The 19422-nt window shown below is 39.8% G+C and overlaps 2 protein-coding genes across 3 annotated transcripts; both read left to right on the top strand.

Annotated features, from left to right (window-relative positions):
- Window positions 1-1349: 1349 nt before the first annotated feature.
- ube2ka (ubiquitin-conjugating enzyme E2Ka (UBC1 homolog, yeast)) lies at window positions 1350-7013 on the top strand. Of its 2 annotated transcripts, none has more exons than XM_026916178.3 (7): window positions 1350-1506; window positions 4448-4541; window positions 4669-4727; window positions 5049-5131; window positions 5326-5425; window positions 5780-5908; window positions 6186-7013. In XM_026916178.3, exons 1-7 carry the CDS (start codon window positions 1444-1446, stop codon window positions 6258-6260), a joined length of 603 nt encoding a protein of 200 aa, XP_026771979.1. In that variant the 5' UTR covers window positions 1350-1443; the 3' UTR covers window positions 6261-7013. The 2 variants fall into 2 exon arrangements, with proteins under 2 accessions (XP_026771979.1, XP_053095445.1); XM_053239470.1 differs by lacking the exon at window positions 1350-1506 and adding an exon at window positions 2125-2240.
- Window positions 7014-9166: 2153 nt separating this feature from the next.
- LOC113528020 (neuronal acetylcholine receptor subunit alpha-9-II) lies at window positions 9167-19254 on the top strand. Its single transcript, XM_053239023.1, has 6 exons — window positions 9167-10320; window positions 10765-10910; window positions 12507-12661; window positions 13865-14045; window positions 14810-15161; window positions 15328-19254. The coding sequence occupies exons 1-6, from the start codon at window positions 10260-10262 to the stop codon at window positions 15873-15875; spliced, it is 1443 nt and encodes a 480-aa protein (XP_053094998.1). The 5' UTR covers window positions 9167-10259; the 3' UTR covers window positions 15876-19254.
- Window positions 19255-19422: the final 168 nt, after the last annotated feature.

The raw sequence follows: 19422 nt of genomic DNA, 5'->3' as shown, positions 1-19422 counted from the left end.
TTTGGAGTGTGGCTGTGGGGATTTGTGTTCATTCAGCCACAAGAGCATTAGTGAGGTCAGGCACTGATGTTAGGCGAGGAGGCCTGGCACATAGTCGATGTTCCAGTTCATCCCAAAGGTGTTCAGTGGGGTTGAGGTCAGGGCTCTGTGCAGGACACTCGAGTTCTTCCACTCCAACCTTAACACACCATGTCTTCATGCAGCTCAATTTGTGGAACGTGTTTGGGCCCCTTAGTTCCAGTGAAGGGAAACTGTCAGTGCTACAGCATATAAAGACATCCTATACAACTGTGTGCTTCTGACCTAGTGGCAACATTTTGGGAAAGACCCCCATATGAAACTGAAATATGTGTCGCTTTTGCATCTGGACGTAAAGTCTAGTTACCCCTAAATGTGATGAAGAAACTCTCATTTAAAGATTTCATTCTGTCTCCACTGAAGGATGCTACACCGACTGCTATATTTATAATCTTATCTACTTATGGAAAAACAACATTACTGACTTACATCAGTGGGAAAATATTAGCTGATTAATTCAGCGAGTTTTGTGTCTTTTATTAGGCCATTTAACATTTTAAAACTTCGTCTGTCGTCATCTGTATGGAGTGTGTTAAGCGCTCTTCTCTGTTTTGATGATGTGATTTGGACAGCTGATCGGGATCTGAATACAAACTGAATTAATTAATAATTAGTTTCGCTGTGGCATGTAACTATCCCCTGATTAAATCATTATAAAAACACACTCAGCTAACAGGGTTTAGACCTCAGCGCTGACTCAAAGTTAGAAAATGACCAATATATCCTGGAGCCTATTCCAGGGCACAAAGCGGGGGACACCCTGGACGGGGTGTGATACCAACCCATCACAGGCCACAATCACACACAACAGACAATTTAGAGACGCCAATCAGCCTACAGCACATGTTTTTGGACTGGGGGGAGGAAACCAGAGTACCCTGAGGAAACCCCCAAAGCCCTGTGAGAACATGCAAACTCCACACACACAAGGATTCAGGATTCAAACCCCCAACCCTGGAGAGATGTCAAAGTATATTACTGGCAGCTTTTGGTCTTTTGGTTGTTTTCCGTAATTCCGCCACAGCGACATTTCCATGAGAGGAATGTTGGGACCTCCATGAAATAACATAAACTGGCACTCATACAAGAAGCAGAGCTCCTGCATCCCTTAAATCCCAGTTTAACCCCTGAACCTGGTTTTGTTCATATTTTATCGTGAAAACCGGTTTTCAGTATCGATTCACACCGAAACGACGCTGAAGCATGAGAGGAGAGGAGGGGGCTGTGAGTATCAGCGAGGTCTGAGGCCACATACACACACACACACACACACACTCACTCTCTCTCTCTCTCTCTCTCTCTCTCACACACACACACACATACATACACACACACACACACACACACATACACACACAGAGCAGCATGGCTAACATCGCAGTGCAGAGGATAAAACGAGAATTTAAAGAAGTCCTTAAAAGCGAAGAGGTCAGTTTACACACATTTACATCTCATTCCTTTTACCGTTTATTATTTCCTTTGGCTGAGGGAATATGCTAAGCTAACACATAACTTCCTCTTACCTACTGTACTGCATTAGCTTTATGCTAATGCTTAGGTTAACCTCTAGCTAGCATTTTTACAATGAAAATACTCTGCATTCCTTAGTTAATATTTCCTTATTTCTTTTATTTCTTTCAAACAATGAGGCATGACGTTGCCAAGTTTATCTTGTTGCTAATTTTGCTTCAGTTCTACTGCAAGCTAAGCTAAGCTAAGCTAATCTATAAGGAAGCAAGCAGGCCGACATGTCTCCAAACTGACCTGATTTTTTATGGTTTTAGTGAATGAATTATGAAGTATATGTTGAAGAAAGCATTATATACCCCTTTATATGTACATTCACATACAATAACTTGACCTAAGCTAAATTAGTGCTTATTAAAATCAGTGCTAGTCACCTGGTGAATGATATGAACTAAATCCCTGTCCAAGTGCACTAGATAGGGGAAGAAATAATTACTATTACAGCAAGGGTTCAGAAATTCAGAAATAAGGCATTATTAAATGTGTATAATCATTTATTCATTCATTCATCTTCAGTAAGTGTTTTATCCTGGTCAGTGTCGTGGAGGATCCGGGAAGGAGTCTATCCCCGGAACACTGGGGGTAAAGTGGGAATCCCTGACCCCAGCCATCTCAAGACACCATGCACACTACAGGTTTACATGCCATGACACTATTTCTTTAGTGCTCCAAGTATCTCTATCAGTATTTGGAATTAAACCGAAAGTAAGCCTGGGCTAAACTAGAAAGTTCTTCCAAATTATTTCTGAATTTGATATGAACCCTAATGGGCCGGACGTGCCGGCACAGCAGATATCGTTGCTGCCTCACAGCTCCAGGTTCCCTGGTTTCTTTGTGGAGTTTTGCATGTTCCCCTCATGTCCACATGGGCTTCCACCAGGTTCTCTGGTGGACTGGTGACCCTAACGTGCCCATGGTGACTTCAGCGTCACTCAAAACAAGCCACCACATGTACGTATCATCTACGATAATATCTCAATTGTTGTTTTAACGATGGGCAAGCTGATGTTATCGAGTGTGCAGAAACCCAATAAAAAAAGTTTGAGATTCCATGCATTCACTGCGTGACGTAGCCTAGTAGAATGCAATGTGCAACTCAAGCTAGTGTAGCTGCCTAAAAATGCATGACTGAAGTTAAAAAAGAGTGAACAAACAGCACCAGGAGAAAATACAGTCACCACCAGCCTTGCAATCTACATCATTAGATTTAATTGCTAGATGTGGGTCATCTTAACTCGCATGGAGGTGGTTTAGACAGCAATCTGCAAACTATGTCGGAAATCTTCTGTCGTCAGAGACAGCTCGACAACTAACTTGGTTCACCATCTGCGAACTAACCACCGCACAGAATATGAAAAGGTTCAGGAGTCATGCTGTCCACGACACGACTAAACCAGCAGAGGTACCGGCACAAAAACACACTCGGCAAACTTCAGCGGAATCGTTCTGCAAATAAGTGCCTTACGACAAAGAAAAGCAACAGACAGCAAGACATAAGAAATGCTGTCACAAGTTACATCGCAAAAGTCATGGTGCCAGTTCAAGCAGTTGAGAGAGATGGTTTCAAACCATATTGTATTGTTTTTACTTGAATGCTTCAGTTTTAAGTAAATAAATAAGTCTGCGTTTCCTTAAATACGTTGTTTCCATTGAGATCATTAGTAAGCAACAGTTAATATCTTGTTAACAAGAGTACAGTATAAGTCTTTTACAAACACATTTTTGAAGGATGCAAAAGATTGTCTACTTATCATTATTTCCTCAAAATCCCAGAAAATATTGAGATATCAGTTTTTTTGTCAATATTGCATACCCCTATGCCACGTGTTGTCATGACACTTGTAAAGCCACTGTTTGCCGCAACCGTAAATACGTTCTGTGTTACACACAACAGAGCCACACCATGAAAGAGCATGTCTTCTAAGCTCACACGCTAAAGAACGTGTTTGCTTTATAGTCGTCTGAATTTGTGTCACATGACTCTGGGATGTCCTTTCTCTGTGTCATGATGCAGTTACACATCAACGCTGAAGTATAGACCTTTTCAGAGTTTCAGAGTTTCTTTTCAGACCTTTTCAGAGGTACAAATGAGAAATAACGAATACAAGATGACAACACATGTCTTGCTGCTGGTACTGTTTACTGAGAAGTGTAAATACTAGAGCTGTGGACCTAATCGATTACGTTGCTAATGAAAAATGATCGATTTTTATATTTGGTGCATTATTTACTTTACCAACAACAAAAAGAGAAAGAGTCATTATTTTTTGCATGGTTTTTCTTTTTTTTTTTTTCTCCCAAATTTTCCCATCCACCAGCCAGCTTACTCCTATCATAAGACAGCTACACGGAGTGTGAAGGCTAACGCGTGCTTCCTGTGAAACACGTGACGCCAACCAACAACATCTTTTCAAACTGCTGCTCACGCTGTGTCAAAGGGCAGTGTAACACCCTCAGAGGAAAGTGCTATCCCCCCTCTTCCACATACACAGACACCTACAATTGGCTAGTGTTTCTGTGAATGACAGGTGACACAGAGTATGCCCCTCCCACCCAGCCAGCATGGCCAGTTTTGCTCTCTAGGACTCGCAGCCATGAGTGGCTGTGGCATGGCTGGCATTCAAACTTTCGATCTCTCAACAATAGGGCGACTGCTTTTCTGTTGCCCTGTTGAGCTCTAGATTTGAGAAAGTATTATGATGTGATTTGGGTGTATACCTGCTCATAACTGATCATAGCAATATGAATTGAATACCTTTGCCTTTGTTATTTTGGAGGTTGATACAGTACTTTATTTTCTTACAATGCCATTCGAACCTAAAGCAAAGTCTTTTGTCCACAGACGAGTAAAAACCAGATTAAAGTCGACCTGGTGGATGAGAACTTCACAGAACTGAAGGGGGAGATCGCAGGACCGCCTGACACACCTTACGAAGGCAAGAATGATGTAGCTTACGATTTGAAGCTTACATGTGGACCAGTTGTTATTTCTTTGTCTTCTTTGTGTATATCTTGGCTTTGTGTTTCTCTAAATCTCGTGCTCCGTATGTTTTTCTTCATCAGGTGGTCGATACCAGCTAGAAATTAAAATTCCAGAAACATATCCCTTCAATCCTCCAAAGGTATGTGTGAGTGAGCGAGGACCAGGCTAATCTGGTTTGGTTAGATTTGATACACATTCCTCTGTGTGTGTGTGTGTATGTGCAAGTATGTGGGGGGAGAAAGGGGTTTTAAAACAGAAACACAGTAATTTTTAAAGAAAACAGTCTTTGTGTGAAAATGTACTGTAAAACTAGTGAAAACTATTTTTTTCTTTAATATATATCACTCTCTCTATATATTTTTTACGTAATGTATTGTATTTTTTGTTTGTGTCTTCATGTATTGTATTTGGAGTTTTTCCTCTCTCTCTCTCTCTCTCTCTCTCTCTCTCTCTGCTTTAGGTACGGTTTATTACAAAGATCTGGCATCCCAACATCAGCTCAGTAACTGGTGCCATATGTCTGGATATTTTAAAGGACCAGTGGTAAGACTCTTTGGGCTAGTGTGTGTTAGAGGTGTGTGTGTGTGTGTTTTTTGTTTTTATGAAAAAATAAGGAGTATTTTGCATTTCTGTATCAGCAAACAGATCCACTAGCTTTCATTCAGTTTTATCAACTAGTGTTTTGTAGACTGTTTATGCCTTTGAAATGAAAGGCTCTCGGTGTGTGTGTGTGTCAGGGCGGCGGCCATGACGCTCCGGACAGTGCTGCTGTCCCTACAGGCTTTATTGGCAGCGGCAGAACCAGACGACCCACAGGATGCAGTGGTGGCCAATCAGGTGCGCTGAAAATTCTCCTCAGATTGTGACCAAGATGTCGTGACTGTTTACTGTTCATCATAGAAAATACTAATTCCTAATGTGTGTTGTATTCCTTTATACAAAACTGCTGCTGAATTCTCAATTCTGATTGGTCAGAACGTGTTGATTCATTTTCTATAACTGTTCCTAAGTCTTCACCTGAAACTATAAATGGATAAAGAGTATGTATATAATGATGTGTATATAATCATTTCAGAGCTTCCGATTCATATTTGACAGAAATATTGTTATAGTATGAAAGTTAGGCTCAGGAAGCAAATAAAATCTGACTTCATTCTGAGTAACGTCCGGCGTGGTTTTGTGTGTATCCAGTATAAGCAGAACCCAGAGATGTTTAAGCAGACGGCTCGGCTCTGGTCACACGTTTACGCAGGTGCACCAGTCTCCAGTCCAGACTACACACGTAAAATAGACAAACTGTGTGCTATGGGCTTCGATAAAGTGAGTATCACTTACAGTTTATGCTTGTTGGTTTTTTTTATTTTTTTTTTTTATACACACGTACCTATTCATATATGAAACTGAACGCCAGCCCTTGTTTTATGTTTTGACTCATTTATAACTCGAAGATGTCGTTTTTATATATATAATATATATGTATATGTGTGTGTGTGTGTGTGTGTAATATTATATATATATTATATATGTATATAAGATCTAGTGTGACGTAAATATGTTGTCTTCTCTCTCTCTCTTTTTTTTTTTTTTTTTCCCTCAGAACGCAGTAATAGTGGCATTGTCGTCAAAATCCTGGGATGTGGAGACGGCAACGGAGTTGTTGCTTAGCAACTGAACCTACAGCACCCTGTTCACCACCCACACCCTTGACTCCGCCCATGTCCAAGTCGGATTCACTTCCTGTATGGAAATATTGCACCTTGATTCCCCACCCAACACACTGCATTTACGTGTCCCTTCCATCTTTCTCTCTCTCCATCTGAAATTACAGTCTTTTCCTAAACTCTCACTCCTTCATCTTTCCATCTTCTCACACTTTTTGTTGTTCTTTTTCACCTTTTTGAGTTAAGTGTACCTTTCCCTCAACAGTATTCCCTATTTCTCCCCTTTATCATTGTCATCCTCTGTATCCTCCTCATACTGATCATGTGATTCTTACCACAGTGCTGGACATTCCCATACTGCTCCCTCCTCCATTTTGCACAATCATTCAAGCTCTTTTATGTGGAATCCCATTTCTACGATGCCAGTAAATCAAATAAATACAAATAAAAAAAAATAAAAAAATAAAAAAAGACACAAACATCACTCTCACATGTGACACAGATAATGTTATCTCAAAAGATCAAAACTGGAATACAATTTAAAAAAAAAAAAAAAAAAAAAAAAGAGTAAGAAAGGAGGTAAACGGAATCACACTCACTGAACAAAGCATTGACTGCAGAAACAGCAGAAGAAAGAAACGATTTCATCTGTAAATAAAGCTATTAAAGTCTGTATAAATTAAAGCAATGTGGCAATGCTTTTATTTATTATTGTTTTAAGGAAAAGTGAAATAAACAGAAGAGTTTCGTGGCTAATACAGCAAGTTCATCGTGCTAAGTGTTTGTCTTTTTTTAAAAAGGAAATTCAATCATTATTTTCCAATATTAGCTAGTTTGCTCCCCCCCTTTCCACATTTTCTAAAGTTAGCTAGCTAGCTTTATTTGGGAAGATTTGGGAAGGTTCTTCAGCGTCACTTGGCAGGATTTTTTACATTATTTTCTAACATCATCTATATTCTTGCATATTCCCTTTGTGTGTGTGTGTGTATGTATGTATGTATGTATGTATGTATATATATATATATATATATATATATAGATAGATAGATAGATAGATAAATATAGATATAGATATAGATATATATAATTACCTAACTTGGCAATATTTGGACAATACCAGTACCTGGTTTTTGGTGATCTTAACATTATTTTCCATTATTAGCTAGTTTGCTTGGTTATTTGTCATTTTCTAAAGTTATCTAGCTAGTTTTGTTTGGGGATATTCTCTAACTTTTGCTAAATTACTTTAGGTTTATTCTCTAATGTTACCTGACTGGCTTTGGGTGCTTGTAACATTATTTTCCGCTATTAGCTAGCTAAATTCTATCAACATTAGAAAATATTATGTAGCTAGTTTTTACTTTAGCAAAATTGCTTTGGGAATTATTAATGTTAACTGGCTAGTTTTTGGTTTTGTATTTGTAACATTATTTTCCAGTATTAGCTAGCTTATTAGCTTTTTTATTTTCTAACATTAATTAGCTAGTTTTGTTTGGGAATATTCTCTAACTTTAGCTAAATTGCTTTGGGAATTATTAATGTTAACTGGCTAGCTTTTGGTGCTTGTAACATTATTTTCCAGTATTAGCTAGCTTATTAGCTTTTTTATTTTCTAACATTAATTAGTTTTGTTTGGGGATATTCTCTAACATTAACTAAATTGCTCTGGGAATATTATATTAACTGGCTAGCTTTTAGCATTGGAATGTGAGTACACACTCGTTGTTCAAAGTTATGAGAGCACCTGCTGGGCAACTGGGAAAATTTGAGCTGGGTTAGGGTTAATCAGGGATAATCCCTAAAGTTAGCTTGCTAACTAACTAGCTAACTTTAGGGATATTCACTAATCTTAGCAAGCTGTCTTCAGGGATATTCTCTAATGTTAGCTAGATAACTTCATGGAATTTCCTTAATGTTAGCTGGCTATCGTCATGGATATTCTGTAATATTAGCTAGCTATCTTCACGGATATTCTCTAATGTTAGCTAGATGTCTTCACAGATATTCCTTAATGTTAGCTGGCTATCTTCATGGATAAACTATAATATTAGCTAGCTATCTTCATGGATATTCTGTAATATTAGCTAGCTATCTTCACGGATATTCTCTAATATTAGCTAGCTATCTTCGTGGATATTCCCTAATATTAGCTAGCTATCTTCAGGGATATTCTCTAATATTAGCTAGCTATCTTTAGGGATATTCCTTAATGTTAGCTAGCTATCTTCACGGATATTCCCTAATATTAACTAGCTATCATTAGGGATTCATTCATTCCCAAAGGTTAGCTAAGTATCTTAAATTTTCCTTAATGTTTGTGAGCTATTATTAGGGATATTCCTTAATTTTAGATATCTTTAGGGATATTGCTTAATGTTAAATGGCTATTTTCATGGATATCCACGGATATAGACGTTACTAAATGAAGGTAATGCAATTACGTATTAATAAGTATCTAATCATCTATATATACATATATACATGTATGAAGTGTAAAGCTAACAGTGTATCTCTGTGTGTGTCTTGGACATGGAGTAGTTGAATTTGTGTTCAGGGAAGTGTGTGTAAGCAGTGGCAGATGGTTCACTGAACACATGCTGAGACTGTGTGTGTGTGTGTGTGTGTGTGTGTTCCTAAACAGTGAAGTGGTAGGTAATAATCACTCACAGTATATAATCTTGTATAGTATATAATCACTTTTTAAATGTTTTGCGTGCTTTATATTTACAATGGTTAATTGTACTATGCACACACACTTTCATACCTAGATGGGAGGAAACCAGAGAACCCTGAGAAGCCTCACGCAGACATGGGGAGAACATGCATAGTATGGCCACACAGACAGTAACCTGACCTGCGAGGAGGCGAAGCTACCCGCTGTGCCACTCTGCTGCCCCTCTCTGGATGCTTTTGTGTGTGTGTGTTAGAATGCCAAAATCACCAAACTGTACTGCACCCTAGCAAGGAACCATTAGTGAAGTAGTGCCATACTACCTGCATAAATACATTAAGTAAAAAAAAATAATGGCACCCTACATAGGGCACTCTATGTCTGACAGGGAGCAACAGATGTATTGCACTGAATCCCAAAAATGTTGTAAAATAAAATAGATGGACAAATGAATGAATGCAAAAATGAACGGATAGATAGAAGGTTGACAGCTGGATAAATAAATGGACATCAGGTTAGTACGAATGCAGATATAAAAGAACTGGTGACACACCAGCCTCTTATCTCCGCCTCCATCACTGCGTTGTCTCCGCAGACCGTCTGCTGGTGATTGACAGCTGAATGGCGGCGCGGCTGGAGCGCAGACGCATCTGGTTTCTGTGTGATGTGATATCCTCTTGCGTCTAAGCACTAGCGACTGGTGAGGTCTCTTTCTGGCAATCAAAACACTGGGCTGCAACTCAAACCTGCTATAACGTCCCAGAGAAGTGCACTATGTAGGCTAGGTTTTGAAATAGTAATAGTAACCATAATTTTAATTGAATCACAAAAGTACAATATACTATATATACTGTATCTAGCAGTGAGTCATTTGTGACTTCCTACAGAAATGCATTAAATAAGCTATTAAATAACACTATGTATAGTGCACTATGTATATAGTAGAAAGGTATTTATAAGTGCACTGCACAGGGTATGAAATAATGGCTACAACCATGTAGTGCACTATGTGTCCAACTGGGAGCCAATTGAGATTCAACTCCTGTACCTATGTAACCTACTATATTAGGAAAGTTCTTAATCCATTTTCAGTTCTGGGCCATGTCAGTGATTAGCTTGTATTAGGCTACCTATTTCTTTTGCGTGTGTGGAGCCAGAACAGAATGAACATGTGGCCTAGACGTAGCACCTGAATGGTAAGGAGTCATTTGGGACACAGCCATTACATCACAACAGAGTAAAAGGAAACCACCTGGTGCACTGTTTCATTATCTGAGTGGCAGTATGCTGGCTTGTGTACAGCGCTGGTTTGATCCATTTCTTCCCTACATATGCTTCCATGAGCTGGATCATGAGCTTCACAGTTGCGGCTGTGTGCTTTGTGACACTGTTGTTGGAGGGTAAGTGTGTTGTGTTTTCTTCTCTCATTCTTCTTGTGTTTATTATTATATTACTATATTTTTTCTCTAAACAAGATCATTTAGACTGTTTTTCTCTAAACAAGATCATTTAGACTGTGATGTTCAGTTTCATAGCAACGGGGGTGAATACTTATGCAATCACAACTTTTACAGTTTTTATTTGTAAATCATTTTTCAATCTATATTGACTTTTTTTTTTTTTTACCTCACACTTCAATATTATGGACTGTTTAGTGTAGGTTCATGACATAATCCCAATTATATCCATTTCAATTCCAGGTTGTAACACAAAGCTCAAAGGAGGGTGAATACTTACGCAAGCCACCATAGGACAAAATTTTTTAGGATCACCCTGACTGATGAATTAAGATTATAAAGATAGTGAGTGTAACTGTGTGTGTCTGTGTGTTTTTTGGTGTCCAGTGGCTCATGCGGCCCAAGGCCACTTTGCGCATCAACTGCTAAATGACCTTATGGAGAATTATTCGAACGCTCTGCGGCCCGTGGAAGACACAGATAAAACACTCAACGTCACACTGCAGGTCACACTGTCTCAGATTAAAGACATGGTGAGTACATACACATTTTTGTGTTGCTGTATTGTTGGGGACCAACCGTTCTTAGTAACAACAGGTCCTAAAGTTTAATAGGTGAAATGATCATAGGCACCCTCGTCAGGTCCCCACTATACGTTTCACTGCATTTGGTTTCGATCTATGACCTGGTTCTAATAACGTGGTCATATGATGCCATCTCTGATGTGGTCCCTACATGCCTGTTTCAATAGTTCCCCATTTCCTGTTCTACAGTCTCCTTTACCTGACCCTTATGACACAGTCCCCATGACATGGTCTCTATAACTTGATTGCTACAATCTGGTTCCCATTATGTAGCCTCTGTAACGTGAACCTGATGATGCAGTCCTCACTATGCGGCCTCAATGAAGCAGCCCCCATGACATGGTCCCCATGTGGTCTCTACAGCACAGCCCTGAAGATCCAGCCTCCATGGCGCAGTCCCCTAAGCCCTGGTCTTTATGACAATGCCCCCATAAAGTGGTCCCAATTACATGTCTTCCATGACCCGGTCTTCACAACATCTCTTATGATGTACTTCCTATAGTGAAACCTCAATTATGAGTCCCCGTGACCCAGTCCCCAAATGCAAGGTTCTCACATAGTCCTTTTTACACAAACTTTATTCTGTGGTCTTCATGACGTGGTCCCTACAACCCAGTTGTGTCACATTCTCTATGACTTGCTCCCCAAGATATAGACTCCACAATGCAGTCCTGATGACAGGGTCCTGAAGACATGGGTCCCATGATGTGGTGCTGTATGACCTGGTCCTCACAATGTAGTCTCTGTGATGTGGCCTCCATGACTTGTTCCCTATGACCTAGTTCAGGTAGCATGGCTCACATTACATGAATCTCATGACACAGTCCCCATCACATGGTCTCAGTGAAACGATCCCCATCACATGCTCCACACCAAGTGGTCTCTACCAAATGGTCTCTAAGATATGGTCCTAGAAACAAGATAGAAGGAATACAAGAAACAAACAAAACAAACACTACACACGCACTTCTTTGCTGTGCTGCTCATACACTTATAAACTAAAGGAATGTAGCCACATCCTCAGATTATGTACAGGTATAAACACACATGAAATCTGAATAATTGAACACATTATAATCAGATTATAGCTAGAATTATGTTATTAGTATATAAGACAAAAATAGGTTAAAATGCCATACAGCGGAAATGTCGTACTTACTAGAAGGTGAAGAATGGCCCAAGATCGTGCACAGAGTACTTCTGTACGCCATTCCAAACCACATTCTTTTACACTTTCAACAACTATTGCTTGGTAGAATGAATTGTAATAACTCTTCACTTGAACACATGAGCATTTGGGATACAGCTTTAAAGGGTGTGGGCATAGTCTAACAGTCACACCTTCAAATAACCTGATACTAAAGGATTGTGTGTCTCCTTGTAGACAGTGTGTGAGAAACGGACACTCAGCAATCTGTGTTAATCTTGATCTCTGACTCTGTCTAGCCAGGTGTTTCACTAGCCTGCTAATCTCACTATTACAAGATCAACTCATTTAAGCACTGTATTGTTTGTGTGTGTGTGTGTGCGCGCGCATGCGTGTAGGACGAGCGTAACCAAGTTCTTATAGCATACCTGTGGATAAGGCAGACGTGGTATGATGCCTATCTGAAGTGGGATAAAGACGAGTACGATGGCCTCGAGGTCATCCGCATCCCCAGCAGCCTGGTGTGGAGACCCGACATAGTGCTTTACAACAAGTACACACAAACATGTACACGCACTGACGGTTCAGACCTATAAAAAAAAAGTATATAACACACATTCAGAAACCAAACCTAGTGCTGTATAAGAGAAATGTCTTTTATACTAAGAGTATTGCATAACTACAATCTACTATATAATGAGTTGCTGTATTATGCTATACTAGTCTATGCTATACTACACTATACAATGCAATTTGGTGCTGTATTGCACTCAACTACACTATATTACAATACTACAATCTACTATGCTAAACCACACTATACTACAGTGTACAGTGCAATTTTATGCTACACTAAGCTGTACTGCAGCAACCTACACTATACTACATTATCCTATGCTATACTGCACAATATTACACTATACTATGCTACACTGCATGTATATTATGTAATACTACACTATGCTACAATACAGTCTGTTTGCTAAACTACACTATACTAGAGAATACAATGCCATACTAGAGTATACTGCACTGCACTATGCTATACTACACTATACTATGACGCACTATATTATGTAATACTGTACCTAATATAGAGTAATATCTGACTCTGGTGTATAACTCTGAGACTGTAAACCACGCTGTACTACAGAATACAGTGGAATACTATGCCATATTACAGTATACTGTACTGTACTGTACTATAGTACACTATACTACAGTACACTGTGCTATGCTATGCCATGCTATACTAAACAATACAACGCAATCATATACAATACTACACTACTATAACAAACTATACTATGCTGTACTACATCATACTATACTACATTACCCTATGCAACTATACAATACTATATAGTGATTTATATGGATAATGTGCTGAAAGAGTAAAAAAAAATACTATACTGTGCAACACTACACTACTCTTTACTGTGCTATACTATACTATGCAATACTACAATATACTCCACTGTACAGCACTATACAGTATTTTACCATCCTATACTATACTCTAGTGATGTACAGGAGATTAGGAAGTGAATCATTCTTCACTGGAAATGAAGTAGTGGTAGACTTACAGTATAATACATTCCTCTGCATATAATATACTCTCTAACACCCAGGCATAGATATACAATCACTTATTTATGATACGTTTTTACATTCAAATTTTTCAACATCATATAAAAAGTATATGATAATATATCTGTGTGTATGTGTGTGTGTGTGTGTGTGTATGTGTGTGTAGAGCTGATGAAGATTTGCCCGGCCCAGCGGACACTAATGTTGTGTTGCGTTACACCGGTGAGATCACTTGGGATGCTCCAGCCATCACCAAAAGCTCATGTGTTGTGGATGTGTCCTACTTCCCTTTCGACAGCCAGCAGTGTAATCTCACCTTTGGCTCTTGGACCTACAACGGCAATCAGGTTCACATATGCACACACGCAGACAGTTGTAACACTTTTCGTTTTTTACTCAGTAAACTCATGGTGATGTGAGTAAGTTTGTCATAATCATTAACACAATATACAGATGATATTCAATCTAAAGAGCAATACCATTAAAATTATTGACAATTATACAACAGCTAGTTCCGGTCCACTAATTTGATTGGTCCAGTGGCTTTCCAAGAGTGCCTAGGTTTCCTATAACTGCACTGTTTGTATCACTCCTCTCATCTGTGTTTGCCACATAAAATTACACTTCCTAGTTCAAAATGGTTAATCCAGTAGTGTTAGCACCATCATCAGCAGACAGAAGATAGTTTTCAGGAATATAACTTCATAAAATATAAAAGCATGTTAGATGAAGATGAAAAGGAAGAAGGGACACCAATTTCACAGGAATGTACAAATCAATGTGAACTAGCTAGCCAGCTGTCTGACGTGCTATAAAGTGAGTACAGCTTCTTCAGGATCTATTTCCACTAGCGGAACAAAAGTAAACAGAATATTTGCTCATGTTGTGTCCAAAATGTCAGTTACTCGATATTAATTACTTGTTTATAGAGCTGTTGTGTAAAAGCAATATTGTACTCGCTGTTGAAGAGTACGCCTGTGATTAGCTACAGCACTTGCCCTTTGGGCTCGTGCCTCCGACCGAATTACCGCCAATATTCAGTATAACTGCAGTCTTACTCATGCGATAATGCTTAAATGTAACAATAACTCAAGCATGGGTTTTGACCCAGGTGGACATCACCATGGGGATGGCTAGCGGTGACCTCTCAGACCTGGTGGAGAATGTGGAGTGGGAGTGTGACGGCATGCCCGCCACCAAGAATGTGATCATGTATGGCTGCTGCTCGGACCCATACCCGGATATCACGTACACACTGCTGCTGCGCAGACGCTCCTCCTTCTACATCTTCAACCTGCTCCTGCCCTGCTTCCTCATCTCCTTCCTGGCGCCACTTGGCTTCTTCCTGCCCGCGGACTCAGGTGAGAAGGTCTCGCTGGGTGTCACCGTGCTGTTGGCGCTCACCGTCTTCCAGCTGGTGGTGGCCGAGAGCATGCCGCCTTCCGAGAGCGTGCCGCTCATAGGTGAGCCAGTGATCCTCCATACACACTTACACAAATGTATTTGTGATTCATTTGAAATCATTCCCTGAATCTGTCTGAGATTCATTTGAATTCATGTGATTCAGTGACTCAATAAATGAATGAATGAACAAATGAATGAATTCACTAATAAATACTGTTGTCTCAGGTAAATACTACATTGCGACGATGACGATGATCACGGCCTCCACCTCTCTCACCATCTTCATCATGAACATCCACTTCTGTGGTGCTGAAGCCAAACCAGTCCCTCACTGGGCCAAAGTGCTTATCATCGGCTACATGAGCAGGATCTTCTTCGTCTACGAAGTTGGAGAGAGCTGCACCTCATCATTAGCATGGAACAAAGATGCAGACAAATGCCATGCACAGAAACATCAAAAGAAACCAACCAGGCAGAACCCAGAACCAACCAGGAACCCTTCAGGTCTCCCTTGCTGTCCTGATGATGAAAAACTACCTTCCCCAAATGTGACCTTTGACCCCTGCATGTTTTGTGGCCCACATAGTGGTGGAGACCCGAAGCTCATCAAGAACGTCGAGTACATTGCGAACTGCTTCCGGGAGCAGAAGTTGACTTCCCTGAAAGTGGCTGAGTGGAAGAAGGTGGCCAAGGTGATGGACAGGTTCTTCATGTGGATCTTCTTTGCCATGGTCTTCCTCATGAGCATCCTCATCATCGGCAAGTCATCGTGACCACATAGAGCTACGTTTACCCAGAATAATGCTTGCTTGATTGTATGTACATGTAAACAAATACATACAGACCTGACTATAAGCAGTGTGTCAGATAGCGAGTCTGAAACCGGATGCCGTGTGTGTTCTCCTGTTCCTCTCTCATTCCTGTGGTAATTATTTGTGCACTGAAATCAAAATACTGCATTGCTAATGATAGGCCAGTTGCGCTGTGAGAAACTCTTTGAATGAGAGGTCTAGAAAAGAATGATGGTGCATTCCAGAACACTACAATGTACATGATTGGTGATGCCTAGGAATGAAGATGAAGCTAAAAGTATTGGATCCTGATGACTGGCTGAGAATTTCACTTTGGCTCCAGAATTCTAAAGCCAACATGGCTGCTGTCTGAAATACAGAATATATAACTGATGATTCTGGAACTCCACAATACACATGATTGGCTGAGAGTTCTCAAATAGAATGTGTGTGATTGGTTGAGATTTCCATAGAACAATACACATGACTGGTTAAGTGTTCCAGAACTGAATACAGTTCCAGAATAGCTTGTGAATGATTGGCTAAAGGTTCTGGAACTGTAGCATGGACATGTAGCATGCTGAGAAGTCTAAAATACAGTGTGCATGACTGGCTGAGAGTTCTAGAATAAAATGCACATCACTGGCTCTAATTTCATACTGATGATTGGCTCAAATGCTGGATTGCAATGGAATGGCTGAGGGTTCCAGAATAGCTTGTGCACTAATGCCTGAGAGTTCCAGGATAGAATGCACATGATCGGCTGAGAATTCCAGAATAGAATGCACATGATCAGCTGAGAATTCCAGGATAGAATGCATATGATCGCTGAGAGTTCCAGGATAGAATGCACATGATCGGCGGAGAGTTCCAGGATAGAATGCATATGATTGGCTGAGAGTTCCAGAATAGAATGCACATGATCAGGTGAGAGTTCCAGAATAGAATGCACATGATCAGGAGAGAGTTCCAGAATAGAATGCACATGATCAGGTGAGAGTTCCAGAATAGAATGCACATGATCAGCTGAGAATTCCAGGATAGAATGCACATGATCAGCTGAGAATTCCAGGATAGAATGCATATGATCGCTGAGAGTTCCAGGATAGAATGCACATGATCGGCTGAGAATTCCAGAATAGAATGCACATGATCGGCTGAGAATTCCAGGATAGAATGCACATGATCGGCGGAGAATTCCAGGATAGAATGCGCATGATCGGCGGAGAATTCCAGGATAGAATGTGCATGATCGGCTGAGAATTCCAGGATAGAATGCACATGATCGGCGGAGAATTCCAGGATAGAATGCGCATGATCGGCGGAGAATTCCAGGATAGAATGTGCATGATCGGCTGAGAATTCCAGGATAGAATGCACATGATTGGCTGAGAATTCCAGGATAGAATGCGCATGATCGCTGAGAGTTCCAGAATAGAATGCACATGATCAGGTGAGAGTTCCAGGATAGAATGCATATGACTGGCTGAGAATTCCAGGATAGAATGCGCATGATCGGGTGAGAGTTCCAGAATAGAATGCACATGATCAGGTGAGAATTCCAGAATAGAATGCACATGATCAGGTGAGAGTTCCAGAATAGAATGCACATGATCAGCTGAGAATTCCAGAATAGAATGCACATGATCAGCTGAGAGTTCCAGGATAGAATGCACATGATTGGCTGAGAATTCCAGAATAGAATGTGCATGAATATCTGCATTCCAGAATAGAATATGCAGAGCTACATAAAAGATTGTTCATGATTGGCTGAGAGTTCCACAAAAGAATGCACATTAACTCCAGAATGGACCCCGTTGTTGATTATTTTCCCGTAACAGCACACCGGTTATGTTTTATTTTATATTTAATAAATGGTGGGATCATATTGTATTGCTCTTTTGGCTCCACTAGAGGGCAGCATCCTCTAATACTTACTAAGTCTGTCTCCATGACATACCCAATGAACAGATGGAGTATCCTGGTGAGTATGTATTTCACTCACCAACCAAGTACTGTTTTATTTCTAAGTTTGTGTTTTACTTGTTAAAGAAATCCTTGTATTACATGCTGGTACTATAAGAAATAACATCATTTTTTGTTTTTGAAAACAAACAAATAAAAGTGAAATAAAAATGATTTTTGGCAGTGGACCTGATGTGGAAAGCATTTCACTGCGTACATACTGTACGTGAGAGTGTGAGAGTGTGTTTAAGCCAGACTAAGGATTAGGGAATGCAATCACAGAAGTTGTGATTGCATCCGTTTAGCAGCATGTGGCAGAATGGTGGATTGAAGCTACACAGTCTCAAGTCTCGAGTGTTTCAGAGTGTTGAATCAGCAGCTCAGGATGAAAAGCCGTTTCTAACCGAGTGTCTCTCACAACACAGGGCTCCGCTCCATCTAAATGCTTACGACTGCAATTACGCAAGCCCTTTGCTCAATCAGACCAGATTTACTTCCAAACGGCCAATGAATCCCGTCATCATACGATGGCAGGGCCACATCTGGAGCACGCTGATAGGAGATGCACCTCACCTGACCATCTTTATGAGGGGGAGTGAGAGAGAGGGAATAGTTTATGATGGGCCGCACCTTTCCTCTTTGCTATTAGACCGTGGCTGCCTGCAGAAGAGTTTTTCTGACCAGAGATGGTTAAGATTTACTATTACTGTTGATAAGAGCGTTTTATTTTAGATTTTTCAGTGTCATTATGTGCAGCAGGACCTTAATTTTCTACAGTAGTGATCATAAGGCTGTGAGTTGTAATTAAATTAAACACAATTAAATACCATTATACACACAGGTATAGTGCAAAGCAAGCTTTTTCATATCTCCTAACTCCTTGGATCAGAGGATTAAGTGTGCAACTACGTGTCTTAATTGAGATGCAATAACACAGAGAGCTTTTGTATGATTATACAGACGTAGATGATGGGTTTAACCACTAAGCTGCTGGTTCAGTGGTTCTTTTCCACTAATGGATGGTATAATAAGGTTGTAACTCAGTGCAGGTTTGCTATTAAACAGAATGTTGGTCTAAACAGTGAACCCAGAATTAAATCTAATGCAGGTTTGTAAAAACAAATTATGTCCAAGTTCACATGGGATGCAATTGAACAGTTTAATTCATTGTTATACAAATATTTTTAATGGATTGAACCTCCAGAGTAGTTTATTTTAAAACCAAATGGTGTTTTTTTTGTGTGCTTAATTTAGAAAAGCAAAATAAGGAACATGTTTAACCTGAGTGTTTATTAACACCGCTGAGCCACAAATCTAAATGGTGAGACCAATTTTCTGCTTTTGTAGCTATTTCATGCAGAATTTTTCACTTTTGTTTGATTGAGGTTTCTCTGAAAACAAATGCGCATGTAATATTGTACATATTGTCTGACATTTTACCTAATTAAACAGTTAATAAAGTATTGCTTGTCTTTTGGTGATGTTACCTCTGAATGATTGGTATTTTATATTTATTTAGTAAAAAAAAAAAAAAAAAAGAAATCATAGAAATAAAATGTTTTCA

Source organism: Pangasianodon hypophthalmus, chromosome 13 (assembly GCF_027358585.1).
Source record: "Pangasianodon hypophthalmus isolate fPanHyp1 chromosome 13, fPanHyp1.pri, whole genome shotgun sequence".
NCBI classification, from domain to species: Eukaryota; Metazoa; Chordata; class Actinopteri; order Siluriformes; family Pangasiidae; genus Pangasianodon; species Pangasianodon hypophthalmus.
This window is presented reverse-complemented; position numbering and strand designations above follow the sequence as displayed.

Bases quoted from the DNA above. Each gene is read 5' to 3' on its own strand.
- LOC113528020 (XM_053239023.1), top strand. From the start codon at position 10,260: ATGAGCTGGATCATGAGCTTCACAGTTGCGGCTGTGTGCTTTGTGACA. The intron at 10,911-12,506 runs GTGAGTACATAC...GCATGCGTGTAG, and splicing joins TGTCTCAGATTAAAGACATG to GACGAGCGTAACCAAGTTCT. The intron at 12,662-13,864 runs GTACACACAAAC...ATGTGTGTGTAG, and splicing joins GACATAGTGCTTTACAACAA to AGCTGATGAAGATTTGCCCG.
- ube2ka (XM_026916178.3), top strand. From the start codon at position 1,444: ATGGCTAACATCGCAGTGCAGAGGATAAAACGAGAATTTAAAGAAGTC. The intron at 4,728-5,048 runs GTATGTGTGAGT...TCTCTGCTTTAG, and splicing joins ATCCCTTCAATCCTCCAAAG to GTACGGTTTATTACAAAGAT. The intron at 5,132-5,325 runs GTAAGACTCTTT...TGTGTGTGTCAG, and splicing joins GATATTTTAAAGGACCAGTG to GGCGGCGGCCATGACGCTCC.